At 35.0% G+C, this 12049-nt stretch overlaps 4 protein-coding genes across 5 annotated transcripts; 2 read left to right on the top strand and 2 right to left on the bottom strand.

The window, feature by feature from the left end:
• Positions 1-1144: 1144 nt before the first annotated feature.
• Positions 1145-3941, bottom strand: LOC106390112 (ras-related protein RABH1b). The gene is made up of 6 exons (XM_013830504.3): positions 3694-3941; positions 2766-2836; positions 2572-2660; positions 2319-2430; positions 1844-1934; positions 1145-1591 (listed from the first exon to the last, which is right to left on the bottom strand). The coding sequence occupies exons 1-6, from the start codon at positions 3808-3810 to the stop codon at positions 1445-1447; spliced, it is 627 nt and encodes a 208-aa protein (XP_013685958.1). The 5' UTR covers positions 3811-3941; the 3' UTR covers positions 1145-1444.
• A 266-nt stretch (positions 3942-4207) lies between these two features.
• LOC106394414 (acyl carrier protein 1, mitochondrial) lies at positions 4208-5030 on the top strand. Its single transcript, XM_013834987.3, has 2 exons — positions 4208-4469; positions 4671-5030. Exons 1-2 carry the CDS (start codon positions 4269-4271, stop codon positions 4845-4847), a joined length of 378 nt encoding a protein of 125 aa, XP_013690441.1. The 5' UTR covers positions 4208-4268; the 3' UTR covers positions 4848-5030.
• Positions 5031-6049: 1019 nt separating this feature from the next.
• LOC106396748 (protein TRIGALACTOSYLDIACYLGLYCEROL 4, chloroplastic-like) lies at positions 6050-8575 on the top strand. The gene is made up of 4 exons (XM_013837225.3): positions 6050-6385; positions 6810-7059; positions 7542-8222; positions 8289-8575. Exons 1-4 carry the CDS (start codon positions 6114-6116, stop codon positions 8478-8480), a joined length of 1395 nt encoding a protein of 464 aa, XP_013692679.1. The 5' UTR covers positions 6050-6113; the 3' UTR covers positions 8481-8575.
• On the bottom strand, positions 8540-9661 carry LOC106396749 (10 kDa chaperonin 2, chloroplastic). 2 transcript variants are annotated; one of them, XM_013837226.3, is made up of 7 exons: positions 9510-9661; positions 9368-9426; positions 9245-9295; positions 9070-9135; positions 8935-8985; positions 8823-8852; positions 8540-8748 (listed from the first exon to the last, which is right to left on the bottom strand). In XM_013837226.3, the coding sequence occupies exons 1-7, from the start codon at positions 9601-9603 to the stop codon at positions 8680-8682; spliced, it is 420 nt and encodes a 139-aa protein (XP_013692680.1). In that variant the 5' UTR covers positions 9604-9661; the 3' UTR covers positions 8540-8679. The 2 variants fall into 2 exon arrangements, with proteins under 2 accessions (XP_013692680.1, XP_048609334.1); XM_048753377.1 differs by having other exon boundaries at positions 9245-9426.
• Between the last annotated feature and the right edge of the window lie 2388 nt (positions 9662-12049).

Below are 12049 nucleotides of genomic sequence, written 5' to 3' on the forward strand. Positions count from 1 at the left end.
TTATTGGTAGTCTCAACATTGGTCCTTAGTGTTTTTGGTGTGGTACCCATCACCTTTTTGCTAGAAAATTTTCTCAAATGTACCTAATTAAGTAACGTAACAAAGTTTGTCCCTAACTGTTTGCGGACTCCACTGACACGTGGCGATCCGCAATTGGTTCATATTTAATTTTTTTAAAATCAGAAAATAAAAAAAAATAATAATGAAATGTAAGGACCAAAAAATGTCTCAGACGATAATCATGCTCTTAGTCATGTAATGCATAAATATAGAAATACTTCCAGCCTCAGGTGCAATAATGAAAACCAATCCTGCAAGTATTCTTTATTTTCTTGTATAATTATGCGGTATAATAACTTAAATAATATTAAAATTATTCTTTTCATTTTATTTTAAATTTGGACACACAGATTACGAAAACATTTAAAGTCGTATATTTACTATATAAAACATCATTACTAATACATCTAACCACATTTTAACAAATATAAAAATTTACTATTAAAATAAAAAATCAATAAATTTTGCATTGAAATTAAAAAAAATTACATTTATTTTGACACAAAAGTTTTAGAAGGACTACTAAACTGAGACGTATGGAGTATTGAATTAGCACACTCTCTCTTTTTCTACAAGAAACATTTTTATGTGTTTCTGCATGTTAAGAAAATGTATTAATTCATCAAAACGTATAGAATACGTTCATCAAAAGATAAACGTTTTTCTAAATAAATAAATGTTTAAATATTCAATTTACCTTCAGTAATTCGTCAAAAATGCACAACACTTGTATTTTTTTCAGAAACAAACTTTTTTTTTTGCAAAACACTTGCCTTGAAAAGAAAGGAGTATATTCTTACCCTTTTTTTTTTTGTTGTCAACAACATATATTCTTACTTTGTTTCATAAAACAACTTTTCTAAATAATTAGTGGTTATGATAAATAGAACAAAACTATGTTTATCAAGGTTATTGAACAAGGGGAACGCCTGGGAACAGTGGGACTTTGCATTTAATTAGCTCATTAAAGCAGTCTGACCAAGAGACATGTGTTCGAACTTAATTCTATGTTTCTTTATGGGTAAAACAAAAAGAAAACAAAATATTATATTCTCTATTCACCTGTCTTCACATGGAAGCTAGAAACAAGAAAAGGGTGTTTAGCTCATATACCTCACAGTTATATCATTCAATTTCAACTCATTGACATACAAATCACAGTACTGAAGCAGAGCATTCGAAACTCCAAAGAACTGAAAAGTTTAGAGTTTGGGACAAACCATAAACTAAAACAAAGTCAGTTTCAAAACAATCTGATTGATAAAGGCAGGCAAAAATTTTACAGACGGGGAAGATAATTGCGGATAAGATCATGCTAGAAGGCTCGATAACTTTTGGTGCGTGTTTTTGTTGTTGTTCTCTATCAGTTTGTTTGTTGCCAGATCTAACAAGAGCATCCTCCTGATTGCTGCTGAGCCAATGATGCATTGGCATTGGAAGACTTGAGATTGACATCAACCATGTCCTCTTGCTTGGTTGAAGACAGTGTTTCCATACCGGGCAAAGCTGCTGCTATCTTACGGAATAGAGCCTAGTAATAAATAAAAAGAAGACGGGATGATTCTAGGTGTTTAAAGAGTATCAAAGAGAAATCAACATGAATAAAGAGGATGCATAATTAGTCTTTAATAATCAGCAGATTAGTATTAAAACCTAGGTTAATTACCTAATGATGGGACTAAACAAGGTTAGAAATAAAATGAATATAGCAGGATTTTGTTGTTACTGTCCGCCAACTACTCTAAAAAAAATTGTGAAGAGAAGATACTACTACTCCTGTTACCTTTATGTTGAAGCCTGCTTTGGCACTGGTTTCGATAAACATTACATTGAGCTCACGAGCCTTAGCTTCTGCTTCCTCTATCGACACTTGCCTGAGAAAACAAACAATTTATTAGCAAGCCCCCAGCTGCAGTAACAAATAGTAGTACCATACACCGTTAGGTGTCAAGCGTGTTGACCACAAAGAAGCCTTTAAGATTAGTATGCAGTTGAGCATCAAATGATTTTTCCATTTATTATTTTGTTGGGAAGTTTGGGAACATACTCAATGCCACCCGAAAAATAAGACGTGGTTTAACAATGATTACTACTCTATTGTAAAAGGACACTCATTCGTCTAGGACACGTACTTACAAATTCAAACAGCGTCTATACAGTGGTTTGAAGTCACAGTTACTGTTGAACAGTAATTTGCACATGACGATTTAATAACAAATATGTAGAGGAAGGAAGAGACGGTAGAGATCATTATATACCTTTTGTCCACAAGGTCGGTTTTATTTCCCACAAGGACAACTATGACATCACTACCACGCTCTGTCCTAACCTCATCGATCCACTTAGTAGTGTTTAGGAAGGACTGCCTGCCTATATGTCAAGATAAGGAAGAAACCGAAACGCGTTTACTCATAAAGATTACTGAATATCACAGCCGCAACATATCAAGTAATGTATGTATGTGCTTGAGAAGTTTAAGAAGTAGATAAAGAGCGAAGGTGCTACACATACTTGCAACATCATAGACAATAACAGCAACGGAAGAGTCCCTGATATAGCTGGGAATAAGACTCCTGAATCTCTCTTGCCCAGCTGTATCCCTGCCATATGTTTTTCAGCTCTCAATGTCAATTACCAAACCATGATCTGCTATTTTATTCTTTAGTGTTCAAAAATTGTAAAAAAAAAAAGGTTTAAGTTCATACCACAACTGCAGTCTGACAGTTCGATCTTCAAGGTACATTGTCTTTGATAGAAAATCAATACCAATCGTGGCCTGGAGATTACAAAAACAAAACAAACTACTGAGAAAAGGAAGAACATTGCTTATGATGATGATCACTTACTACCAAAATCTTAAACGTCATTTCTAGAAATCAAGATCAGATGATTTTCTCGTCCATTAACTGAGAACTACTTGATTTAGATGAACAATGACAATTACATCAGTGGTGAGCTAGTCAACTTCCACGGTAGTGGCCTGATTATTATCAACCAACATAAACAAACTATCGAGAAAAGGAAGAACATTGCGTATAATGATGATCACTTACTATTCAAAATCTTAACCATAAAGTTCATATTCAAAAAAAAAATCAAGGATCCGAAACAACGTACAACTACTGAGAAAAGGAAGAACATTGCGTATAATGATGATCACTTACTACTAAAAGCCTAAACATAATAATCAAATCTACAAATCAAGGATCAGAAACAAAGTAAAACTACTGAGAAAAGGAAGAACATTTGCCTATAATGATGATCACTCACTACCAAAAGCTTAAACGTAAATGATCATATCTACAAATCAAGATCAGATGCTTTTCTCGTTCATCAACTGAGAACTACTATAAACAATGAAAACAAGATCAGTGTGAGTTAGTCAAGTTCCTTGTAACGTTTCAACGATCTTCAACGGTAGTGAACTCTCTCGAGTATGAGCAACAACAGCAAATCCAAGATCACGAACGAGATCATTCTACCGAACGTTACGTCATATACATTGCATAGCTATCTACAAATCAGATCACACAGAATCGAGCGCGCGAGATCAGGAAACCGTTAGCGAAGCTAGATCTCAGTATCTAACAACCCTAGATAACGAGCGAACGTCGAAGAGTAGATCCGATTAACCTGGTAAGTGTTGTCGAATTTGTCGTACATGAATCGAGTGATGATGCTCGTCTTCCCCACGGATTGATCTCCCAGAAACACCAGCTTATACTTGGCGAGCGCCGAGACCGGAGCCATGGTTCCTCGAGATCAAACTAGCCGCACGTATCCGAGATCTCGCGGAGGAAGTAGTTTCCAGTATTCGCCGGTGAGAGAGATCCCGTCGCCGATCAGAAACTATTGGGGTTAATTTACAAATTACATAAGACTAAATTCAAAACATTATGGGCTTTATAACAAGGCCCACGTATTAACTTGGGCTGGGCTTAAACTAGCGGACACGTGATAAAAAAGAAAAACCAATGGCTCATTTATGTGAAATTAGAAACTATTGGGAATAAATTAGAAATAAATAGGAAGCTAGGCGCATATTATTAAATTCAAAACATTATGGGCTTTAGAACAAGGCCCACGTATTTTATTAACTTGGGCTGGGCTTAAAGTAGCGGACACGTGATAAGAACGTGCCATCGAGCTTTCTTTGCTCTCTTTCGTGTGTCTCATCGAATCCCTAAAATCTCAGAGCTCGACGGAAAATGGCACTGAGAAACGCAGTTCTTCGTCACCTGAGAGTTCCGGTCCAAAACCTAGCGGTGAGAGGATCGAACCAGTCTCAAATCGGGTTCCTTGGCTCGATCCGTGCTTTCTCGTCGCACGATGATCATCTCAGCAAGCAGGATGTCGTCGACAGAGTCCTCGACGTTGTCAAGAGCTTCCCTAAAGTCGATCCCGCTAAGGTCAGTTTCGATTTTCGTTAAAAAATTACTCGGATTCGGACCAGATTTGTAGTTCATCGGATCAAATCGTAGTTCGTGTCTTTTTGTTTTAAGCATTACTGTAATAAAATCAGTTATGTCTTAATGGATAATCTGTTGTGTCTTTTTTTTGTTATGGCTTGTTTTGTTGTTGATGAGTTTTTCCACATTTGAATCTCACAGGTGACTCCTGATGTTCATTTCCAAAAGGATTTGGGGTTAGATAGTTTGGACACGGTGGAGATAGTGATGGCTATTGAAGAGGAGTTCAAGCTTGAGATCCCAGACAAAGAAGCTGACAAGATCGACTCTTGCTCTCTTGCCATTGAATACGTTTTCAATCATCCAATGTCTAGCTAAACACCTGTGTGCTATCTCTCATGTTTTTTGTTCTTTCCTGATCATGGGACTTCCAAATAAATTCAGTTCTGTTTTGAGAGGCATTCTTGACTCTTTTAACAGCTTCATTGAGAACCCTTTTGGCTTTGATTATTTTGTAATTCGACACTTTTTTGAAGTAATTACAATCTGTCTTTTATTCAATCAAATGGGTTTTTGTTATCTTTTAAATCAAAGTTTAGATCAAACATTTTATCCCACAGAGATAGGCCTCGTAATATGAGTTTTTACCCGTGGGGCCGGGCCCGTTTGACCCGCCGCGGGGCGGGTGCGGGTCGAACAATTTAGAAAAATCGATTAGCGGGTGCGGGTGCGGGTTATGAGCATTTTATGCAGGGCGGGTGCGGATTGGTGGATTTTGAAACGCGGGTACCCACCAACCCGCAATTTTTTTTTTTTTACATTTTTTTTTAAAAAATATATTTTTTTTGTAAAAATGTATATTTTGTAAAGAAAATATGGGAATTTTAAAAAATAATAATCAAAATATTTTAAAATTTTTAAATTTTTAATTATAAATATATTATTTATATTATATTTTTAAAAAATTAAATTAAATAAATATTTTTTAAAATAAAAATATAACCCGCGGGTCCCGCGGGTTATCCGCAAAATTAAGCAGGGCGGGTGCGGGTACAAATTTATTTGTTTGCGGATTGTGCGGATTGGAATTTTTGAGAAAAAAAAATTTTGTAATCCGCGGGTCAGCGGGGCGGGTTTGACCCGCAACCCAGCCCTACACAGAGATTCCAATGATAACTGCATCATTAACTACAATTAAATCTAGTCATTCCACACTATATTTCATTGTTTTGTTGAGATTTATGGGTTTAGGAAATGAGTTGTAGAACTAAAATGGAACTGGATCAGGTTGATCAGTTTTCTTATATATTTTTAAAATTTTAATTTTTTTTTCTTTTTCAAAATTGTTCACATACAAATTTTTGGGAGAATATTTTTTATTTACAAAGTTTAGAAAAATATAATATCAATAACTGCTGATACTAACCATAACTCCATAAGGGTGGTTTTTTACTACTAATCCAACATTTTTCAGCGTTACTACTTACTAATAAAGCCCATTTAATGTATGAAGAAGCCCATATTGGTCAAAGGAAAAAAAAAGCCCATGATAAAGCTTAAACCCCTTCTGCCTCCTCCAGGTTGGTAAGTAGAGTAGTACACAGGAGAGAGATAAGGAAGGAGAAAACAAGAAGGAAGCTGAAAATGGCGAATCTCAGCTCAGCAATTGACTCAGTGTTCTGGGACCATAACCTCTCTTCACCGCAAACCCTCGAAGGCACAGCTCGTTCCGTTCCCGGCGAGCCGTTTCCCGTCGACGGTGCACGAGCCAGCCGCTCTCACCGAATTCAGCAGCTCTCTCTCCTCCGCGAAGGCTTCCCTCTCGGAGTCATCCCTGCTTTTTCTCCTTCTTCTGACAAGAGACTCGGCTCTTTCTCTCTCAACTCTCTCTTGCTCAGTCCTTCCTCTTCCAACTGGTAACAACAACAATCTTTAACACCTCTCCTGCTGTTTTAGTGAGAACAAATCACTTTTGTCTTTGGTGTTTTGAGTTAGTAAACTGCTTAAAGGTTTAGACTTTGGATACAAAAACAGCAGAAAAGGTTGTTTTTTTTCTCTACGTTGTTGTTGAGACATGTGTCTTGTTCTGTTCTGTTTGTTTTTTCAATTAAATTATGTATCTTTAGCTTCTCTCCTGCTGTTTTAGTGAGAACAAATCAGTTTTGTCTTTGGTGTTTTGAGTGAGTAATGCTTAAAGGTTTAGACTTTGAATACAAAAACAGCAAAAGAGGCTGTCTTTTTTTCTCCTCAGTGTTGTTGATGAGACATAAAACTAGTTTTGTTTGTTTGGTTTTTTCAATTAAATTATGTATCTTTAACTCCTCTCCTGCTGTTTTGAAGGTGGGCAGGATTGGTTGGGCAGTTCAAGCCAAAGAAGCTCTTTGCTGATATCAAAACAAGTATCAGCAAGGCAGAAGAGTGGGATCTCCAGCTTTTCAAGGACACAACAAAACACATTGTGGACAAATCTCTTTACTCAGTTGGTCTATGGACTCAGATTGCACTAGGATCTTCTTCCTCTCTCTTGCTCAACGCTGAGCGTCTAGGCGACAAAAAGGGGATCAGAAAGAAGCTTATGTTTGTTCATCCGGTAAGCGTCTTTTTCCCATTGATGGATGATTTGTCTGTGGGCCTGCGGGTTCGGTTAGTTTGGGTTGGTAGTTTGATTCAACATAAATCTTACCGAATTAACCTGAAATAAAGTTCGGTTTTTGAAAATCCAACCGAAGTTTTTGATTTCGGTTTGATTGTGGTTTAATTTTGTTAAAAGTTTGGATAAATACGATTAATTTTTGATAAATTCAGTTAGTTCAGTTATTTCGATTCTAAATTTGTTTAGTTCGGTTTGGGTTTTTGGTATGGTTTGGGTATAATTTTTATTTTAAAAGAAAGAAAACTGAAGTAACTGATTGCCAAACCAAACTGAACCAAAAATTGAACGTTTTTAGAAAACCTGCTGAATTAAACCGAACTTCAAACCGAAATTTCGGCTCGGTTCGGTTCAAAATCTCAGACCTAATTGTCAGTATGTTCTAATTTCTAAGCAGTTCTGATTTTGTTTGGTTTGAACAGCTTGAGAAACATGATCTCACAGTGGAAGCAGCTTGGCCAGACCTGTTTCTGGACCACAAAGGACGCTTCTGGGATGTTCCTGAGTCGTTAAACTTCGATGTCTCATCGCTTGCTCCAGAGACGACCGGGCTTCAGTACCGTTTTGGTGTGCACAAAAGCAAAGGTGATCCTCAGCAAGTGAACGCTGCTGAGACTAGTGGCGATGATGCTCCTGCTTCGTTGTTCCCTGGTTTATGCGCCAAGGCCGCAGTTTCATACAAAGCTAGCAGAGACTTATGGAGGCCGAAGGAGAGAGATGACGACACAAAGGAAGAAGAAGAAGAAGATGATGATGATGATTCACCTGTTTTTCTCCCTTACGACATACGCCTCAAGGAGCCTCACGCAGCTGTTTCAGGGATAGTAGGAAGCACCTTGGCAGCTTGGATCACAGGCCGAGAAGACACGAAGAGGAGTCCGATAAGTGCAGATGCGTTTGGTTCTGCTTGTTGTACGTTTCAGAAAGGGAGGTTTAGTAAGCTGTACGGTGATTTAACGAGAGTAGATGCTCGTGTGGACGTTTCCTCAGCTTCTGCTCTAGCTAAAAGAATCTTCCATGCAATTAGAAGATCTTCAGGGAGTAACAAAACAGATGATGACGCGTCAGGTTCTCCGAGACTCAGCCTGATATTCCAGCAACAGGTACTTTAGCTTCTTGTTCCAAAGATCATAGTAGTATCAAATTATGAGACTGTTTTGTATTTGCAGGTTGCAGGTCCAATTGTTTTCAAGGTGGACTCACAGTTTGAAGTAGGTGCAGGGAAGTACGGTGCACAGATGGAGGATCTGATTTACAGTTTGAACTACTCGTTGAGGCTTCTTGAGTCTGGGAAAGTGGTGGCTTGGTACTCACCAAAGAGGAAAGAAGGCATGGTTGAGCTTCGAGTTTTTGAGTTTTAAAATCTTTAGTTTCCTTTCACTTTGTTGTATCAGAAGATGCTAGACATGGCACATATTGGTTAAACTAGTTGAAGATCTTTTATTATTTATGTTTCTGAAATGATTTCAAATGATATGAAACATTGTTTTGTCACAAAAACAAAGTCTGAACATTACAGCAAGCAACTAAAAAACTTCAAGAAAACATTTGACGAGAACTCTACTCCACGAGAGCCAACAGGTCGCTCTCTTTGCAAAAGCAATGCCTAGCACCGGTCCCCAAATCGACCTGCACAATAATTGCACTTTAATTCATTGCAGAGGAAGCTGATTTCACTGTGAAGAAGGCAAAACAAAACTAACCTCATATGCGCTCACGTCAGAGAACAGAACCTGTGAAGGCGAAAAGTGAAGAACATTCTCAGTAGATGATGGTTATGACTTGAGAATTCAAAAAAAAATAAGAGAGCCTAACCTTCTTTCCAGGGCCAACTTGTTGTCCCACCTCAGAACCAACAGAGACAACCTGTGAATATGATTAAAGCTATAAACAGACATGTTAATTAATACAAAATGTAACATAACACAAAGGAGGCAAAGGCTTACTTACCTCTCCGGTTAGGTACCTCTCAAACTTAACAGCTGCTTTAGGCAACAACACTCCACCTGAGGTTGTCTGCATTCACAAACCAACAATATAATCTGTGATTTATTGTGCAATTGAATTGCGAATAACAAAGCTAATCTAAGCTACACTGTCTTCTTAGTAAGAGATAGAGACAGACCTGAGCAAGCTCTTCAAGACGAACAAGAACCCTGTCTGCTTGAGGAACAACCTTCAAAAAAAAAAAACGAAATGAATTCAACTTTTCTGATAAAATTAAAACAGAAGGAAAAAAAGACAGTACCTTTGTCGGTTCCCATTTAGTTGAAACCGCTTTGACTCTGAGACAACCTCTTCGGCTTCCTGAAGACAAGAAACATGAGGAAACAAACAAATCATTAAAAGGCTGAAGCTTTTCTTAAGTTTCGGATTTGTGTCAACAGTACCGAGAAGCTTGTGGTTAGCTAGAGCAGGAGTGTTGGTTTTCACCGGAAAAGCGAAGAAGGGTTTTGGTAGAGAGACGAAAGTGGAAGTAGCCATTTGCTAGATAAGGTTTTTTTTTTTCTTCCTCTGTTTTGACTTCGGCTTAGAGGTTCCTCGTTGGTTCTTATGTTTTTGAATTGGGCCAATGTTACGGCCCGTTTATTTTTCATTTGAGCTTAGCTAATAAGATCCATTTCAGAAAGATCTCATAACTTTTTTTACACTACTAATATTTTTTGTTTTATCACAAACTATTTTGAAAACTATTACACAAACAATGATATACATCAGTGTTATAAAAATCCGTATAGACGGCGCCTAAACACCTGCCTAAACAGCAAATCAGACTTATAAAAAATAATTTTAAAAAATCGGGTTTAGATGCATGTATAATCATTAATCCCACATAAAATGTATAACTAATACCTAACAATTTTTTACGTCTTACTACATAAACCTTACTTCTTCAAAGTTGTTAAATAATATAATCGTAATATATGTCAAGATTGTGACATCTGTCAAAATATATGATACAAATCTTCTTTTATTTATGATTTAAAAGAAATTTAGAAAAGAAAAAAATATTATTACAAAAATATTCTTCTACAGTTTTTTTAGGATTTAGAAAATAAAAATTACTATTTCATAATCTTTTACAATTTTTTTAGACTTTAGAAAACAACAAAATTATTGTCAAATAATTATTTCCGGTACATATTAAGTAATTTTTTAAAATTGGTATTTTTACAATTCATTTTTAATATCACTACTATTTCAAAAACCCAAAAATAGCAATACAAACTTCACTAAATGAGCAAGAAAACATTAGAATATATTTGAACAAGAAGAATAACATATAGTACGTTAGTACAAACATTAAATTAGTGCATAAGAAAGTGTATGATGTTGTCATTGGCTTTATTGAACTTTTCAGTATTTTTATTTTACTTTAATTTACTTTGGATTTGGTTCGGTTTAAATTCTTAGGTATGGTATTTTCTTTAACTCAAAGTACAAAGTTTATAACAATTCACATATGTATCATGATCGTCAAAATATAAATATGAACCGAAACTTATGTGGGAAAATAATATTCTTAGTTCTAAAATAAATCTCATACAACATATGTAAAAAGAATCCTAAAACAATAATAAAATGATTTATTATTTTTATGTTCTTTATAGAATTAAAACATCAACCAAAATCCAACCCATATCTAGTATGGGATAAATCAACGGATTTATATATTGTGTACACATCCCATATACATTATTTGCAAATTGATTTTGACACATGTCTTATCTAGAATCATTTTCACCAAATTAATATGACATGGCATGCTACAATGATGATATGGCTTATGCTTAAATGTGACATAAATAATTACATTTAATGTTTATTTATGTTTTTGGTAAACTCTTTAGAATATTGTAGTAAATTATACACTATCGTTAAAGTAAATCTATTAAAATATGATATTAAATAATATAATAATAAAATATCATTATATTTTATAAATTTCGAAATATTAATTGTTTCTATATTTTAATTAATTATACAATTTATTACTAACAAGCCAAAATCTTTTAAAATTAAAAAATAATAATTTTTAATCGTAATATTATTATTTTATTTTATATATCTAATTTTAGAAATACTGTTTAGTTATACTTTTTGATAATTGTACAAATTTTATATCAACTTTTATTAATTTTATACAAATTGATTTAATATATTTATCCAAAAAATAGATAAAAATCTATGTAAGATTAAAATTTTAAATATATACATATCTATTCTTAAATATAATTTAAAATAGATAAAACTATTTATTTCATCTTAATTTTATGTTCAGTTAGAATATTAATAAAAAAATATTAAACTTTTAAAAAAAAATTTAAAATATAATTTAAGTTAAAAAAAAATTATTACTGCACATGGTAACCAAGGGAATGAGGATATATTTCTTAATCAACATTATAATGAGCCAGTTTCAAGGCTCCTCAGCACGCCACGTCAGTTTTTTGTGGGCTTCACCTTTAAAAAAAGTGAAAAAATGTCAAGCCCATGGTTCGAGCCCGAGATATTGACATATAAACACCAACATTTATACCACTAGACTAAATGATACTTTGTACATTGATGGCCGAAACTAATATATATTTATGAAGGTCGGTTTAATAATGTCCCACAAATAAATAAAATGATTTACAAATTACGTTTTCTATTATTTGATGATTGATTTGTGGGCTTATTTTTTAAACTCGCTAGCCCATCTATTACATCAGCTTATACATTTGAAGCCTAAGTCTATCTTAATAAACCATAAAACTGGCCCTAAAAGCCTGCAAGTTGTCAGCTCTTCGTCTTCAACTGAGACCTATGGTTTTCCCAATCCTGCGCCTCCCCTCCAATAAAAGACTCTACTGTCTAAACTTCTCCAATCAAATCTATGGAGCTCTTAGTCTCCCTCTATCTCTTCATCTCCCCCTCTTTACGCACA

Source organism: Brassica napus, chromosome C4 (genome assembly GCF_020379485.1).
Source record: "Brassica napus cultivar Da-Ae chromosome C4, Da-Ae, whole genome shotgun sequence".
Lineage (NCBI taxonomy): Eukaryota > Viridiplantae > Streptophyta > Magnoliopsida > Brassicales > Brassicaceae > Brassica > Brassica napus.

Coding starts and splice junctions, on each gene's coding strand:
- LOC106396748 (XM_013837225.3), top strand. CDS start 6,114: ATGGCGAATCTCAGCTCAGCAATTGACTCAGTGTTCTGGGACCATAAC. Junction 6,386..6,809: donor AGTCCTTCCTCTTCCAACTG/GTAACAACAACA, acceptor GCTGTTTTGAAG/GTGGGCAGGATTGGTTGGGC. Junction 7,060..7,541: donor AGCTTATGTTTGTTCATCCG/GTAAGCGTCTTT, acceptor TGGTTTGAACAG/CTTGAGAAACATGATCTCAC.
- LOC106394414 (XM_013834987.3), top strand. CDS start 4,269: ATGGCACTGAGAAACGCAGTTCTTCGTCACCTGAGAGTTCCGGTCCAA. Junction 4,470..4,670: donor CTAAAGTCGATCCCGCTAAG/GTCAGTTTCGAT, acceptor TGAATCTCACAG/GTGACTCCTGATGTTCATTT.
- LOC106396749 (XM_048753377.1), bottom strand. CDS start 9,603: ATGGCTACTTCCACTTTCGTCTCTCTACCAAAACCCTTCTTCGCTTTT. Junction 8,986..9,069: donor AGAGGTACCTAACCGGAGAG/GTAAGTAAGCCT, acceptor TCATATTCACAG/GTTGTCTCTGTTGGTTCTGA. Junction 8,749..8,822: donor CTGACGTGAGCGCATATGAG/GTTAGTTTTGTT, acceptor ATTATTGTGCAG/GTCGATTTGGGGACCGGTGC.
- LOC106390112 (XM_013830504.3), bottom strand. CDS start 3,810: ATGGCTCCGGTCTCGGCGCTCGCCAAGTATAAGCTGGTGTTTCTGGGA. Junction 2,431..2,571: donor TATTGTCTATGATGTTGCAA/GTATGTGTAGCA, acceptor CTTGACATATAG/GCAGGCAGTCCTTCCTAAAC. Junction 1,592..1,843: donor AAGCAGGCTTCAACATAAAG/GTAACAGGAGTA, acceptor ATTTATTACTAG/GCTCTATTCCGTAAGATAGC.